The sequence below is a fragment of the Rhinoderma darwinii genome, chromosome 7 (assembly GCF_050947455.1).
Source record: "Rhinoderma darwinii isolate aRhiDar2 chromosome 7, aRhiDar2.hap1, whole genome shotgun sequence".
NCBI classification, from domain to species: domain Eukaryota; kingdom Metazoa; phylum Chordata; class Amphibia; order Anura; family Rhinodermatidae; genus Rhinoderma; species Rhinoderma darwinii.
This window is the reverse complement of record NC_134693.1, coordinates 110,492,221-110,506,256: the sequence shown is the minus strand read 5'-3', so window position 1 is coordinate 110,506,256 and position 14,036 is coordinate 110,492,221. Positions and strand designations below refer to the sequence as shown.

The 14,036-nt window shown below is 42.1% G+C and overlaps 1 protein-coding gene across 1 annotated transcript in view; it reads left to right on the top strand.

Annotated features, from left to right (window-relative positions):
* Positions 1-312: 312 nt before the first annotated feature.
* Positions 313-14,036, top strand: part of ISY1 (ISY1 spliceosome associated protein) — a 35,746-nt gene continuing 22,022 nt past the window's right edge. Inside the window, exons 1-5 of the mRNA XM_075832347.1 lie at positions 313-396; positions 3,210-3,232; positions 3,974-4,025; positions 4,754-4,819; positions 6,266-6,308. Coding sequence (XP_075688462.1) covers positions 394-396; positions 3,210-3,232; positions 3,974-4,025; positions 4,754-4,819; positions 6,266-6,308 — 187 coding nt within the window. The 5' untranslated portion in view covers positions 313-393. The remainder of the gene's footprint in view (positions 397-3,209; positions 3,233-3,973; positions 4,026-4,753; positions 4,820-6,265; positions 6,309-14,036) is intronic.

Genomic DNA, 14,036 nt, shown 5'->3' with positions numbered 1-14,036 from the left:
GACATCAAGGACACTTTGAGGGCATTTGTATGGAAGTGGAAGAGTTGGACATTAATCTGCATCTGACATGTAGAAAAATTCCATCCAGCTGCAGGTGCATTATTTTCTTTTGATAATAAAATGATAATAATTTAATGTTTTACATTTATACAGAACACGTTTATCAGTTATTTAATCCATTACGTCAGCTAGTATAATAAACAGCATAGAACATAATTACCACGTAGTTCTTACTACTGTGTAATATTTCATCTTGACAGCAGATGGCGGAGGTGGACCGCAAGTAATGACACACAATACGCTTAATATGTGCGCCGATTTTCGTGACGTAATTTCCGGTGCGCCGGTCGTGTTCTACAGAACTCGCGTAGTGGTGCTGTCAGTGTTCCGAAAATGGTGAGATGTAAATAAATCGATAGCGCAGCGGTGCTGTGTAACCTGCCGCTCTCCTGTTGTTGTAGAAGTCCCAGCATGTCCGGATAACGGGCAGGCTGCCATAGCGTGCTGAGATTTGTTTCCCCACAGTGGCTTGAGCGGTGTAGTTTCCTGATCCGGCACTCCCAGCCGTTGTGAACCTCCAATTTGCAGCATGCCCCGACAGCCAAAGCCTGGGATTTGTAGTTTTACGTTTTACAGCAGCTGTAGTGCCGAAGATTGCTGACCCCTGTACTGATGTATCGTGAAGCTCCCAACCAAGACCCACTGTGTAAAAGGGAATCTGCCATAGGGTTGTAGGCACCTAAACCGCCACCATGTTGTTATACTGGATGGAAATCCGTTTATAAAGATGTCCCTGTATAATCTGTCCGATGCTGTATAATGGTGAAAAAGATTTTATAATAAAGTGCGTTGTATGCTAATTACTAATCAAGAGTCATGTGGGCGGTGCAACTCTCCTGAAGAGTCACTTAGTCCAGGGCCTAAACAGACTTGATTGACGTTCAACAGGCCAGGATTTGGAGCGGAGTTGTAAACTGCGAAATCCGAAAACTGCACGCGGTTTTTGCGGCAATTTGGTGGGTTTTTCGATGTGATTGTGTTTTTTTAATGCAACCGGTTAAAAAAAATTGCGCAAAATCTCGATAAAATTTCATGCAGTTTCTAGACACTTGTTTTGCCATGTGATTTTAAAGAGGCTCTGTCATCACATTATAAGTGCCCTATCTCCTACATAAGGAGATGGGCGCTATAATGTAGGTGACAGTAATCTATTTTTACTACTTTATTAGGGATTTTTGGTTTATGCTAATGAATTTCTTAATGCCCAAGTGGGCGTGTTTTTACTTTCGACCAAGTGGTTGTTGTACAGAGGAGTGTATGACGCTGACCAATCAGCGTCATGCACTCCTCTCCATTCATTTACACAGCAGCATCGCGTTCTTACTAGAACACGATCTGCAGCCACATACAGACATGAACGTTAATCAAGTGTCCTGATAATGAATATACATGACCTCCAGCCAGGACGTCATGTGTACTCAGAATCCTGACACTTCTGAATCTTTTCTGTGAGATTCCAGCAAGGGGAACTAAATCTCGTTTACCTCGTAATCTCGCGAGATTACGCGTGGCTTGCTGGAATCTCACAGAAAAGATTCAGAAGTGTCAGGATTCTGAATACACATCACATCCAGGCTGGAGGTCATGTATATTCATTATCAGGACACTTGATTAACGTTCATGTCTGTGTGTGTGGCTGCAGATCGTGTTCTAGTAAGAACGTGATGCTGCTGTGTAAATGAATGGAGAGGAGTGCATGATGCTGATTGGTCAGCGTCATACACTCTCCTGTACAACGCCCACTTGGTCGAAAGTAAAAACACGCCCACTTGGGCATTAAGAAACTCATTAGCATAAACCAAAATCGCTAATAAAGTGGTAAAAATAGATCGTTTTTTAATATAAAAAGCATTACTGTCACCTACATTATAGTGCCCATCTCCTTATGTAGGAGATAGGGCACTTATAACCTGGTGACAGAGCCTCTTTAATTGCACCTACACCGCTTTGTTGGAATGGACCCTTAGGCCTTATTCACATGGTGTAGTTTTTGAAGCAACAACCAAGAGTAGATTTAAAAAAAAAAAAAAAAAAAAAGGTAGAATCTTTACTATATACTATCCCTCCCTTTACGATCCACTCCTGGTTGTAACTTAAAAAAAACTGCACTGTGTGAATAAGGCCCTACTCTTCAGGATGGCGGTACCGCCCAGATGACTCGGACGGTAATTAGCATACAGCGCATGCTATTATATTCTTGTTCTACATCCTTCAGCATTGGACAGATTATACAGGGACATCTCTATAACTCTATTCCTGTCCAGTATAACGGCATGTTGGTGTTTAGGAGCCTAATTCTCATGACAGGTTCCACTTAACAGTCGAGGGTATAAATGTCAGTTGATTCAAAGAGTGCCGTGTTGCTGGCAAAATGTGTATTAAACCTTATTCACACCAGCGGATCCGTTTTGCGTCCGCAAAATAGGGGCGTTTTTCATGCATACGACTGTCGGTGTAGTTTCCGTGTGTCATCTGTTTTTCTTGTCCGTGTTTCTCCTCTGCAAGCACTTCCTGATTTTTCTTTTATTTTTTTTTCTCTGCATTACTTTGCCAACTGATGTGTGGAAAACGGTTGACGTTTTAACTTTTTAATGACTGTCCATTAAATGCATTGATGGGCTGGGTCTGCCAGGTCGGGAGCTGCTCTTACAGAGCAGTTTATCGTTCTTTCTCATTAGGGTGGCTCGGAGTGGGGGACCCCCCTATGACGTCCAAAAGTTGTGGATCCCCCTCTATGACATATAATGCATATAGACAGAGGTTGTATTCATGAGACAACCCTTTTAATGGCTTCTAATGTAAACACTGTTGGACAAAATTGGTCCCTAAGTGCCAATCCAGTACGCGGGCGGACGGATTGGCGAGCAGTCTTTGTACTTCTAGTTCCGCATGTGAGATTTTTACATTGATTCTAATGTCCGGTAAACGAGGACTTGCCCAATCACCTGCAGTCAAGATACGAGCTCAGGGGAAAACATTTTTTGATTAAGAATCCTACTATTGGAACTATAAGTCCTAGTAATATACAGGAATGCTTTCTGAAATAGCTGTGAAGTTAAGTTACATTATGATTGTGGGAAGTTTTATAATAAGCAAGATTTTCCCTATAAATTCTTGAACATCTACTATTTTCTGTTCCTCGATAACAGGCCCGTAATGCAGAGAAAGCCATGTAAGTATATGTTTATTTTCTACAAGCATCTTAAGAAATTTAGATATTGGCATGTCATTTACCTATAATCTATGTCCCAAGACTTAGTGGGCAATATGAATGTTGTAGACTTGATAAGATTTCGTCAAGAAATTTGTCAGGATAACAGACCTCTAACAAGTCAATGGGTGAAGTTGCACTTGCTGTATGTTGCCTCTGTCTCTTCTTTTTCGTGGCTTCTGAAGATAGCAGGCACTGAAATCCACTACATGACTATATCCACAGTAAGGGTATGTTCACACTCAGTGGTTTCAGTCGTAATTCGGGCGTTTTACACCTCGAATTACGCCTGAAAAAACGCCCCTAATACGCCTACAAACATCTGCCCATCTCTTTCAATGGGAATTACGATGTTCTGTTCCCACGAGCCTTTATTTTACGCGTCGCTGTCAAAATACGGCACGTAAAATGACGGCTCCTCAAAAGAAGGGCAGGACACATCTTGGGACGTTTTTGGAGGCGTTTTTCATTGACTACATTGAAAACGGCTCCGTATTTTAAGACGTTTTTGCTCACAGCGTGTGAACATACCCTAACTTATTCCATAGATGCGCCATATATATATATGAAGTATCTGCTACACTTTATTGTGAACAATCTTGTAAAGAAATTTCTGGTTTAGAATTTGAAAGCCTTTGTCTCTTTGTAAGTTTGAAATAGTTCTTTGGATGATAATAATTTATTAAACGTTCTTCCTTCTAGGACTGCTTTGGCAAGGTTTCGCCAAGCCCAGCTCGAAGAAGGGAGAGTTAAGGTAAGATTGTTCGCCAACTGTTTCCTTCACAAGTTTGTGCGATTTGTCATCCAATTGGCTAAAACATCTTACGATTTCAGACAGGACTCCTACAGCTGTGACATCTGCAGCATGAGTGATGTTGGGGTGCCAATTGCCCTAAAAAATCTGGGCACCATAAAAATGTGATACAGTTGCAACATTTTGCTAGCAACACTAGCTGTATGGTGGCTCCTTGCATTCTTCCGTTCCTGTAAATACAATTTAAAGGGCTTTTACTATTAGAAACATATACGACATATCCATAGGATATGTCATAAATGTCAGAGACCCGCACCTATCTCTAGATCGGGTCCCCCTAAACCCCTTTCTACCGCTCTGTGTTCCCGCTGAAGCGTGTGTTTTCCGACCCATGTTAGGTGAAAACAGCGTAGCTCTCTGAGCTATGCTGTTTCCGTAACTCCCATAGAAGTAAATGCCGGTTATGGAAATAGCATAGCCTGCGAGCTACGCTGTTTTCGTCTCACATGGTCGGAAATCACACACTTCAGCTGGAACACAGTGCGGTAGAATGAGGTTTAGGGGGCCCCGTTCTAAAGATAAGTGTCCCTGTTGGGAAAACCCCTTAATGTATCTGTGAATGGGGTCAACCCTTGACTGATATATTGGCTGAGATGTAGCCTGAAGTGTTTCTCATTCAATAGTTATAGTTATTTATACTAATATAATCAATTGTTTTTCCTCAACAGGAAAGGCGGCCATTTCTTGCCTCCGAATGTAATGAGTTGCCAAAATCAGAGAAGTGGAGAAGACAAGTATGTGATCTGGTTTATTATATAGCTAAAAACCCCACAATGTGAGACTTTTGAGGAAGCCAATTCTACATTTGTCAGAATAACAGTAAAGTGTGTCATGATGGTAATACATTACATGAAAAGAAAACCTTACACAGGGTCTTCAGTTTACCACTTACTCAATTTGTCAGACACCACCATTGCTATATACAGAAGATGATTTAAATGTGATCTATTCTGTAAAAGAGATCTCGTCAGTAATAATAAATTGGCCGAGGCATCTAAAAATGAACTTGGATGTGATGGATATTAGCTGGATCCTGTGTGTCAGAGACATACAGGACCGGCTCTCAGCCAAGCCGTCAGTTCAGCTGCACTGTATAGAGAGAACGATACAACTTCTATGTATAAAGGATACATAGAAGCTGCATCGTAAAAAGTAAGAAAAAGTTTCAATAAAAGTGAATTTAAATCAAGACATTGATTTAAAAAAATAAAATAAAAAATCTTTGCTTCCAATAGTGCACATAGCCTTTAAAAGAGGAGCTGTCACTAGGTCAACATATCAATGTTGTATATCTGACCTGAATCCCGCTGTCACACCCTGTTGACTAACTAAAGTGAATTTGCATATCGGGCGGCAAAACAACCAGCTGCCATATCTAAGGAACGGGACCCAGGAACAATAATAAAAAAACTGCGCTGGAATCAGGGCGACAGCGGGATTTAGGTCAAATATGCAGATTTGATGACCTAGCGACAGGTCCACTTTAAGGGTATGTGCACACGAGGGCATTACGTCCGTAATTGACGGACGTATTTCGGCCGCAAGTACCGGACCGAACACAGTGCAGGGAGCCGGGCTCCTAGCATCATACTTATGTACGACGCTAGGAGTCCCTGCCTCGCTGCAGGACAACTGTCCCGTAGTGTAATCATGTTTACAGTACGGGACAGTTGTCCTGCAGCGAGGCAGGGACTCCTAGCGTTGTACATAAGTATGATGCTAGGAGCCCGGCTCCCTGCACTGTGTTCGGTCCGGGACTTGCGGCCGAAATACGTCCGTCAATTACGGACGTAATTCCCTCGTGTGCACATACCCTAAAGGCTATATGCACCTTTAACATATGTCATAGGTAAACTAGTTTAACCCAAAAAAAAGTTTCAGGCTGCGTTCTCCATTCCTTTAGTCATTTTCAGACCGCCGGATAAGCAGTTTGCAACCTGCTCCTAGTTTCAGATTCATGTGATTGCTTCCCTTGCCAGTAATACATGCTGGATCTGTGGTCTGTGAATGCAAAATGGGAAAGGGCCCTGATTATTTTACAATATGCGGCCCAGAACATTTTTGGCTGCCCTGCTGGAGAGTAATATCTAATGTTTATGATCCGCTTCAGTTTGCTTCCATGCAAGTTGTCATGCTTTTCTCTCCTAGTTTGACTAATGAACGTCTATTTCTTTTAATAGATCATTGGTGAGATTTCAAAGAAAGTGGCACAAATTCAAAATGGTAAGGCTGTATGTGACACATAATGTAGCCTTGTGATTAGATAATTTAAGGAAAACGCGACATTTAAAATCAACATAAAATGTTGATCAGCTATGTAAATACTTATCTGTACATATTTTCTTCCAATATTGAGTCTGCATTCATGGTCGACCAGCAGAACTCTGAAAGCACACTAGGAATTTGATAGTACACTAGCTATTTGTGAGGTCAGACACTGATGTTGGAGGAGAAGGTCTTCCCAATTCTTCCCAAAGGTGTTCAATGGCGTTGAGGTCAGGCCTCTGTAGGCCACTCGAGTTCCTCCTCACTAAACCCATCACACCATGTCTTAATGGACCTTGCTTTGTGCACTGGGGCACGGACTTGCTGGAACACGAGAGGGCTTTCCCCAAACTGTTTTCACCGTTTGAAGCATATAACATTTCCCTTCACTAGTAATAAGGGCCTAGCCATAACCCTGAAAAACAACCTCCGACCATGATTCCTCCTCCACCAAATTTTACAGTAGGCACTATGCACTCTGGTAGGTAGCGTTCTCCTGGCATCTGCCTAACCCATATTTACCCATTAGCACTCCAGATAGTGAGACGTGATTCATGACTCCAGAGACAAGTGGTGGCCTGCGTTATACCACTCTAGACTGTCCGTTTGCATGGTCCACTGCATCGTGGCTGAGCTGTTGTTAATCCTAGACTCTTCCACTTCACTTGGGGTATATTCACACTCTACAGATTTGCTGCAGTCTATTCTGTGACTGAAGTTCTGTTCTTTTCATGGATTTCTGCAACCCCATTCAGATGAATGGGACAGTCACAGAAAGTCCTGCAACAAATTTACCCTTCCAGTTTACCAGAGCAGATCTAGCAGATCAGAAATTTCTCAAACTGACTAGTGACATCCTATGGCAGTGCCACGTTTAAAATACAAAACGTTTATTTGCAAAGTTATGAGCATTTTTCTATAGCCGAATAGGAGGTGACTTTCTTTTCACTCTGGGCGGTGTAATGTTTTCTGTATGACGCTGTCCAATCAGCACACAGCTTCTCCCCCTTCCCTGCCCAGCAACACAGTGTGATCATATAGTATACAGCTGCCATTCCTGACTGTGTATTCAACTGGCGATCTCTCCGGTTGTTTCACCGCTAGAACTGCGACTGGTGTCATAAGAAAGATTTAGAATCCGCTTCATGTTGATAGGTCAGCGTCAGAGGCTGTGAGGAGGCTCCACCTCTGGAGAATCGCTGGTGTTGACTCCCATTTGTCTAGTATGGGATAATTTGCATATGTAGAAAAAAGCTCATAACTTTTAAAATTAATAAATGTTTTGGGACACAATTTTCACTGGCATTTATCAGGGTGACAGCACCTTATTTAAAAAGTGCCAAAATCCACAGCATAAAATCTACGCCTGGTTCTGCATCAAAATGTAAAATCTGCATTAAAAAAAGCAATATTATGCTCGGATTTTACCTTCTGATATACCTATGGTTCTCTGCATCAAATTCCACAATGTGTGCATGTAGCATAATACTTCTTCATTCAGTATTTACGTCCAGGGAGCGTGTACTTCATGCTGCCTGGAGATGCCATAACAAGAAGAATTATTATTATATATATATATATATATATATATATATATATATATAATATACACAATCGAGTCACATTATTATAAGCAGCAGTTAATATCTAGAGTAACCACCGTGTGCAGCACGGACAGCAGCTAGACGGGCTGGGAGTGACTCAATCTAAGGCGCTGGTAGATTGTCCCAGATATCTGGCGCCGTGCTGACTGCAGTACATCCCACATTTGCTGGAGGGTGCGGGGGGGGGGGGGGGAATCCATAGAGCGAACACCACGATCGAGGTCCCACAGATGCTTAATTGGGTTCAAGTCTGGCAAATTATGGGGCCAGGGAAGTACTTGGAAGTCTTGTCGTGCTCTTCCAGCCACTGTCAGACATTTCTAGCCGTGTGACGTGTCACATTGTCTTGTTGGGAGATTCCATCTGCCCCAGTGAAGACAAACAGCATGTATGGGTGGACGTGATCTGCAACGATGGATTTATACCCAAATCGGTTGAGTGCCTTTCACATGGATGAGGGGGACCGGAGAATGCCATGAAAAAAAATAACACTGCCCCCACCAGCTTGTGTTCTTCTAGCAATGGTTGCAGGGAGTTTATTCTCTGATGTTTCTCAACTCACACGCCAACGTCCATCTATTAGTTGAAGCAGAAAACGTGACTCCTCGGAGAAGGCAACCCTTTGCCAATCATCGGTAGTCCAACTCTGATACTGCCGTGCAAATTGAAGCCTTTTATTTGTCCAATGCACTTTTGCTAGCATAGGAGCAGTGACCATCAGTCTGCTTCGGAGCCCCATACACAGTAGGGTTCGCTGAGCTGTTGTTTTAGACACATGTCTGGTAGCCCCCTGGTTGATTTTCACGGTGAACTTCTCCATTGCAGCAAGTCTTTCAGCCCTCGCGCACCTTCATAGCCAACGTTCACCTCTCGCATCAATGGCACGTGGTGCTCCGCGGTTTCCATGTCAGTTATTCCCAATGGTGCCGTTTGTAGACTCATGATACACTTCCAATACAGCAGCACGCGAACAGTTAACAAACTGCGCTGTTTGAGAAATACTGACACCCATGTGTTCACGGTTGTCATTTATTCATAGATTTTTCAGGAGGAATGGCAGAACTCACTAAGAATAGGTGCTCCAGAACTATTTCATAGGGAATACAATTATTTACTAAAACAGACAGAACTGACCGGTCCTCTTTAAACTGGCCGTACACGTTTAGATAATGCTGATAATTGAAGCTATGATGCTATGTTCACACGCTGAAGTAAAAACGCATGTAAAATACGGAGCTGTTTTCAAGGAAAAACAGCCTCTGATTTTCAGCCATTTTTAAAGCATCAAACGTTTTTGTTTTTTTTGGAGCGGTTTGTCTATTGACACATTGAAAAACAGCTAAAGAAGTGACATGCACTTCGTTTTATGGGTCGTTATTTTTACGCTCCGTTTTTTCAAACAGCGGCGTAAAAACACGCCCCGTCTGAGCGAAGAACTGCGTTTTTCCCATTGAAATCAATGGGCAGATGTTTGGAGGTGTTCAGCTTTCATTTTTTTTTTCAGGCGTTTACGCCCCGAAAAACATCTGAAAACACTGCGTGTGAACATACCCTTAGGGGACAGCCCGGTTGTCCCATGACATTAGCTGTTCGAGAAACAAGGGTCAAGCATGTGGGGTTTCAACAGGCCTCATCATCTCTTTCCCAGGGTAAAGTGACACCAGACCTGTCTGGCAGTGGTTTATCCCCCTCTTCCTTTCACCATAAATACCCATGTTTGATTTATCAAGCATGTGTGCTTTATAGGGGAGTTGGGGGAGATGGTTGTTCGATATTTATAGAGAATCTGATAAAATTTGTTAGATTAATGTATTTTTTAGCTTAATCTAATTGGCTTAAACTGATATCAAAGCACATGATATTTACCATTTGTTTTTTTTTTTGTTTTTTTTGCTGCCTTTATAATTTGCAAAAAATAAGACATTGGTTGCTTTTTTTTCTTCCATCAGTCCTGCAAAAAAGAAATATTTGAGTAGAATTCTAAAGGGATAAAAACATTTCTGGACATTCAGGAATGGGTTAACCCCTTAAAGGGAATGTGTTGCCAGAAAAACATGTTTGTTTTTTTTAATTAAACATTTAGTGTGTAGGTGATTAAACATTGTTCAAATTTTTTTTTTTTTTATCACGAGTCAGGAAATATTATAAATTAATTCTAATTTATAATATTTCCCATTGCTGGTCACTAGATGGAGCTATTCCCAAAATTGCAGCATTGCAAAATTGGGTAAAAAGCCCTCGCTCTAGTGAGCTCTCAGCATCCCCCCCCTCCTTTATCCTGGCTAGTGCCGGGATAAACGAGGGGTTTGAACGGTCTAACCTCCTACACTGTGTGTCGCCATTTTTTGAGCTAACACACAGTGTAGTAGGTTTACATACAGTAGTAAACGTACACGAACATACATTGAAATCTCTTACCTGCTCCTGCCGCCGCGGCTCCCTCCGGCCCGTCCGCTCCGTCTGCTGCCGCTGGTCCAAGTGCACAAGTCCAGAAGCCGCGACCGGAAGTAGTAATATTACTGTCCGGCCGCGACTTCCGGTCCACAGGAAAATGGCGCCGGACGGCGCCAATTTCAAGTTGGACTGTGTGGGAGCGGCGCATGCGCAGTTCCCACACAGACGGCGTACACAGAAGTGGATGGGACGGGACCCGTTCGCAGTCTCTATGGGACTGTGGCTGCCGTATTCCATGTCTGTATGTGTCGTTAATCGACACATACAGAAATGGAACAAAAAATGGCAGCCCCCATAGAGAAGAAAAAGTGTAAAAATAAGAAAAAGTAAAACACAAACACACAAATAAATATAAACGTTTTTAATAAAGCACTAACATCTTTAACATATTAAAAAAAAATTTGTGATGACACTGTTCCTTTAAGGACGCAGCCTAGTTTTGGCCTTAAGGCTCAGAGCCCATTTTTCAAATCTGACATATTTCACTTTATGTGGTAATAACGTCGGAATGCTTAAACCTACCCAAGCGATTCTGAGATTGTTTTCTCGTGACACATTGGGCTTCATGTTCGTGGTAAAATTTGGTCGATATATTCAGTGTTTATTGGTGAAAAATTGCAAAATGTAGAAAAAATTTTGAAAAAATTGCATTTTTCAGAATTTAAATGCATCTGCTTGTAAAACAGACGGTTATACCACCCACAATAGTCACTAGTTCACATTTCCCATATGTCTACTTTAGATTGGCATCGTTTTATGAACATTCTTTTATTTTTCTTGGACGTTACAAGGCTTAGAACATAAATAGCAATTTCTCATATTTTTAAGAAAATTTCAAAAGCCTTTTTTTTAAGGTACCTCTTGAGTTCTGAAGTGGCTTTGTGGGGCCTATGTATTAGAAACCCTGATAAAACACCCCATTTTAAAAACTAGACCCCCTCAAAGTATTCAAAACAGCAGTTAGAAAGTTTTTTAACCCTTCAGGCATTTCACAGGAATTAAAGCAAAGTGGAGGTGAAATTTGCAAATTTCATTTTTCTTGCTGAATTTCAATTTTATTCATTTTTTTTTCTGTAACACAGAAAGTTTTACCAGAGAAACACTACTAAATATGTATTGTCCAGATTCTGCAGTTTTTAGAAATGTCCCACATGTGGCCCTACTGCGCTTGTGGACTAAAACACAAGCCCTAGAAGCAAAGAAGCACCTAGTGCATTTTGAGTCCTCCTTTTTATTAGAATATATTTTAGGCAGCATGCCAGGTTTGAAGAGGTGTTGAGGTGCCAAAACAGTAGGAATCCCCCAATAGTGACCCCATTTTGGAAACTACACCCCTCAAGGAATTCATTTAGGGTTGTTGTTGTTACCATTTTGACCGCACAGTTTTTTCACAGCACGTATTTGAATTGGGCTCTGAAATGAAAAAAATGTCATTTTTTCCAATAAAATGTCATTTGTGATCAAAATTTCTTATTTTCACAGGGAACAAAATACCCCATTTTGTTGCCCAATTTGTCCTTAGTGTGGCAATACCCCATTTGTGGTGATAAACTGCCGTTTGGGCCCATGGGAGGGCTCAGAAGGAAAGGAGCGCTATATGTTTGTTGGAGTCCAGATTTTGTTGGATTGGTTTTCGGGTGCCATGTCGCATTTGCAGAGCCTCAGAGGTATCAAAGCAATGGAAACCCACCAAAAGTGACCCCATTTTGGAAACTACACCCCTCAAGGAATTCATTTATGGTTGTTGTTAGCATTTTGACCACACAGTTTTTTCACAGCACCTATTTCAATTGGGCTGTGACATTAAAAAAAATGACATTTTTTCCAATAAGATGTAATTTTTTACCAAAATTTCTTATTTTCACAGGTAACAAAATACTCAATTTTGTTGCCCAATTTCTCCTGAGTGCATCAATACCCCATTTGTGGCAATAAACTGCCGTTTGGGCCCATGGGAGGCCTCCGAAGGGAAGGAGCGCTATGTGTTCTTTGGAGTACAGATTTTGCTGGTTTGGTTTTCGGGTGCCATGTCGCATTTGCAGAGCCCCAGAGGTATCAAAGCAATAGAAACCCACCACAAATGACCCCATTTTGGAAACTACACCCCTCAAGGAATTAATTTATGGGTGTTGTGACCATTTTGACCCCATAGTTTTTTCACAGAACTTATTTGAATTGGGCTGGGAATGAAAACAAAATTATTTTTTTCAAATAATATGTCGTTTTGGCAGAAAATTTCTTATTTTCACAAGAAACAAAATACCCCATTCTGTTGCGCAATTTGTTCTGAGTGCCGCAATACCCCATTTGTGGTGATAAACTGCCGTTTGGTCCCATGGGAGGGCTCTGAAGGAAAGGACCACCATTTGGCCTACTGGGGATTTTCTAGTGCGAAGTCATGTATGCAGAAGCCCCTGAGGTACCAGTACAGTTGAAACCCGCAAGAAGTGACCCCGTTTTAAAAACTACACCCTTAAGGCATTCATCTAGAGGTGTAGTGAGCATTTTGACCGGAGACCTACACCCCATAAACTGTAATGTGGGTTCTCCCGGGTATGGCAATAACCTACATGTGGCTGTTATCAGCTGCCTGGGCACACAGCAGGGCCCAGAGGGGAAAGACGAGGGGGGATAAGCTGTGTGGAGTGCATCAGGGTAAGTAAAATTGGGGTAAATTATAAACCAAGGGATGTATGATAAATTTTAAAACACTCTTTCATACAGAGCTCTGGTTATTCGGGACACGTGTCACATTGATATATTGTGTCATCCATTATCGCCCTCTTATAGCAGACTTTGCACCTCTTTTGACTTTTTCCCTTCTTGCCAGTTTGGGGAACTTCTCCTGGAAAGTGTTGCCCTGGTACGATGCATGTGGCCCCGCTTCCAGAAGTACTGGGTGCCCCCCCTTCTTGGTCCCTAAAGATTAGGTTCTTGATAATCACCTCTTGAAATTCCAGGAAAGTTCCCATCTGGCCTGCACATCGACGTAGCATGTACGCATTGTACAATGCCATCTGTATGATGTGCACGGCCAGCTTCTTATACCACACCGCATGGCGCTGTAGGGCTTCAGTTCTTGATCTGACAAGTCCACCCCTCTCATGTACCTATTGTAGTCCAGGATGCAGTCTGGTTTGGGGGTAGCATTTCCTTCATATATCCTAAACCTGTAGGTATACCCTGATGCACTCTCACAGCTTATACATCTTCACGCCATACCTTGCCCTCTTACCCGGCAGGTACTCGCGGAATTGAACCCTCCCTTTAAAATGTACCAGGGACTCATCAATAGAAATACACTTCTCGGGGGTGTATGCTTGGGAAAACCGGGCACTGGAACGGTCTAATAGGGGTCTCCGTTTATACAAACGGTCAAAACTGGGGCCATCTCGGGGTGGGCACGGCTCATTATCAGTATAATGTAAGAAGCAAAGTATTGCCTCATTTATTTATTTTTTTAGGTTCCAGTTCAGTTCTGAAGTTGCTTTGAGGGGCCCATTTATTAGAAACCCCTATCAAATACCCCATTTTAGAAACTAGACCCCTCAAAGTATTCACAACAGCATGTAGAAAGTTTATGAACCCTTTAGGTGTTTCACAAAAATTTAGAGCAAAGTAGAGGTGA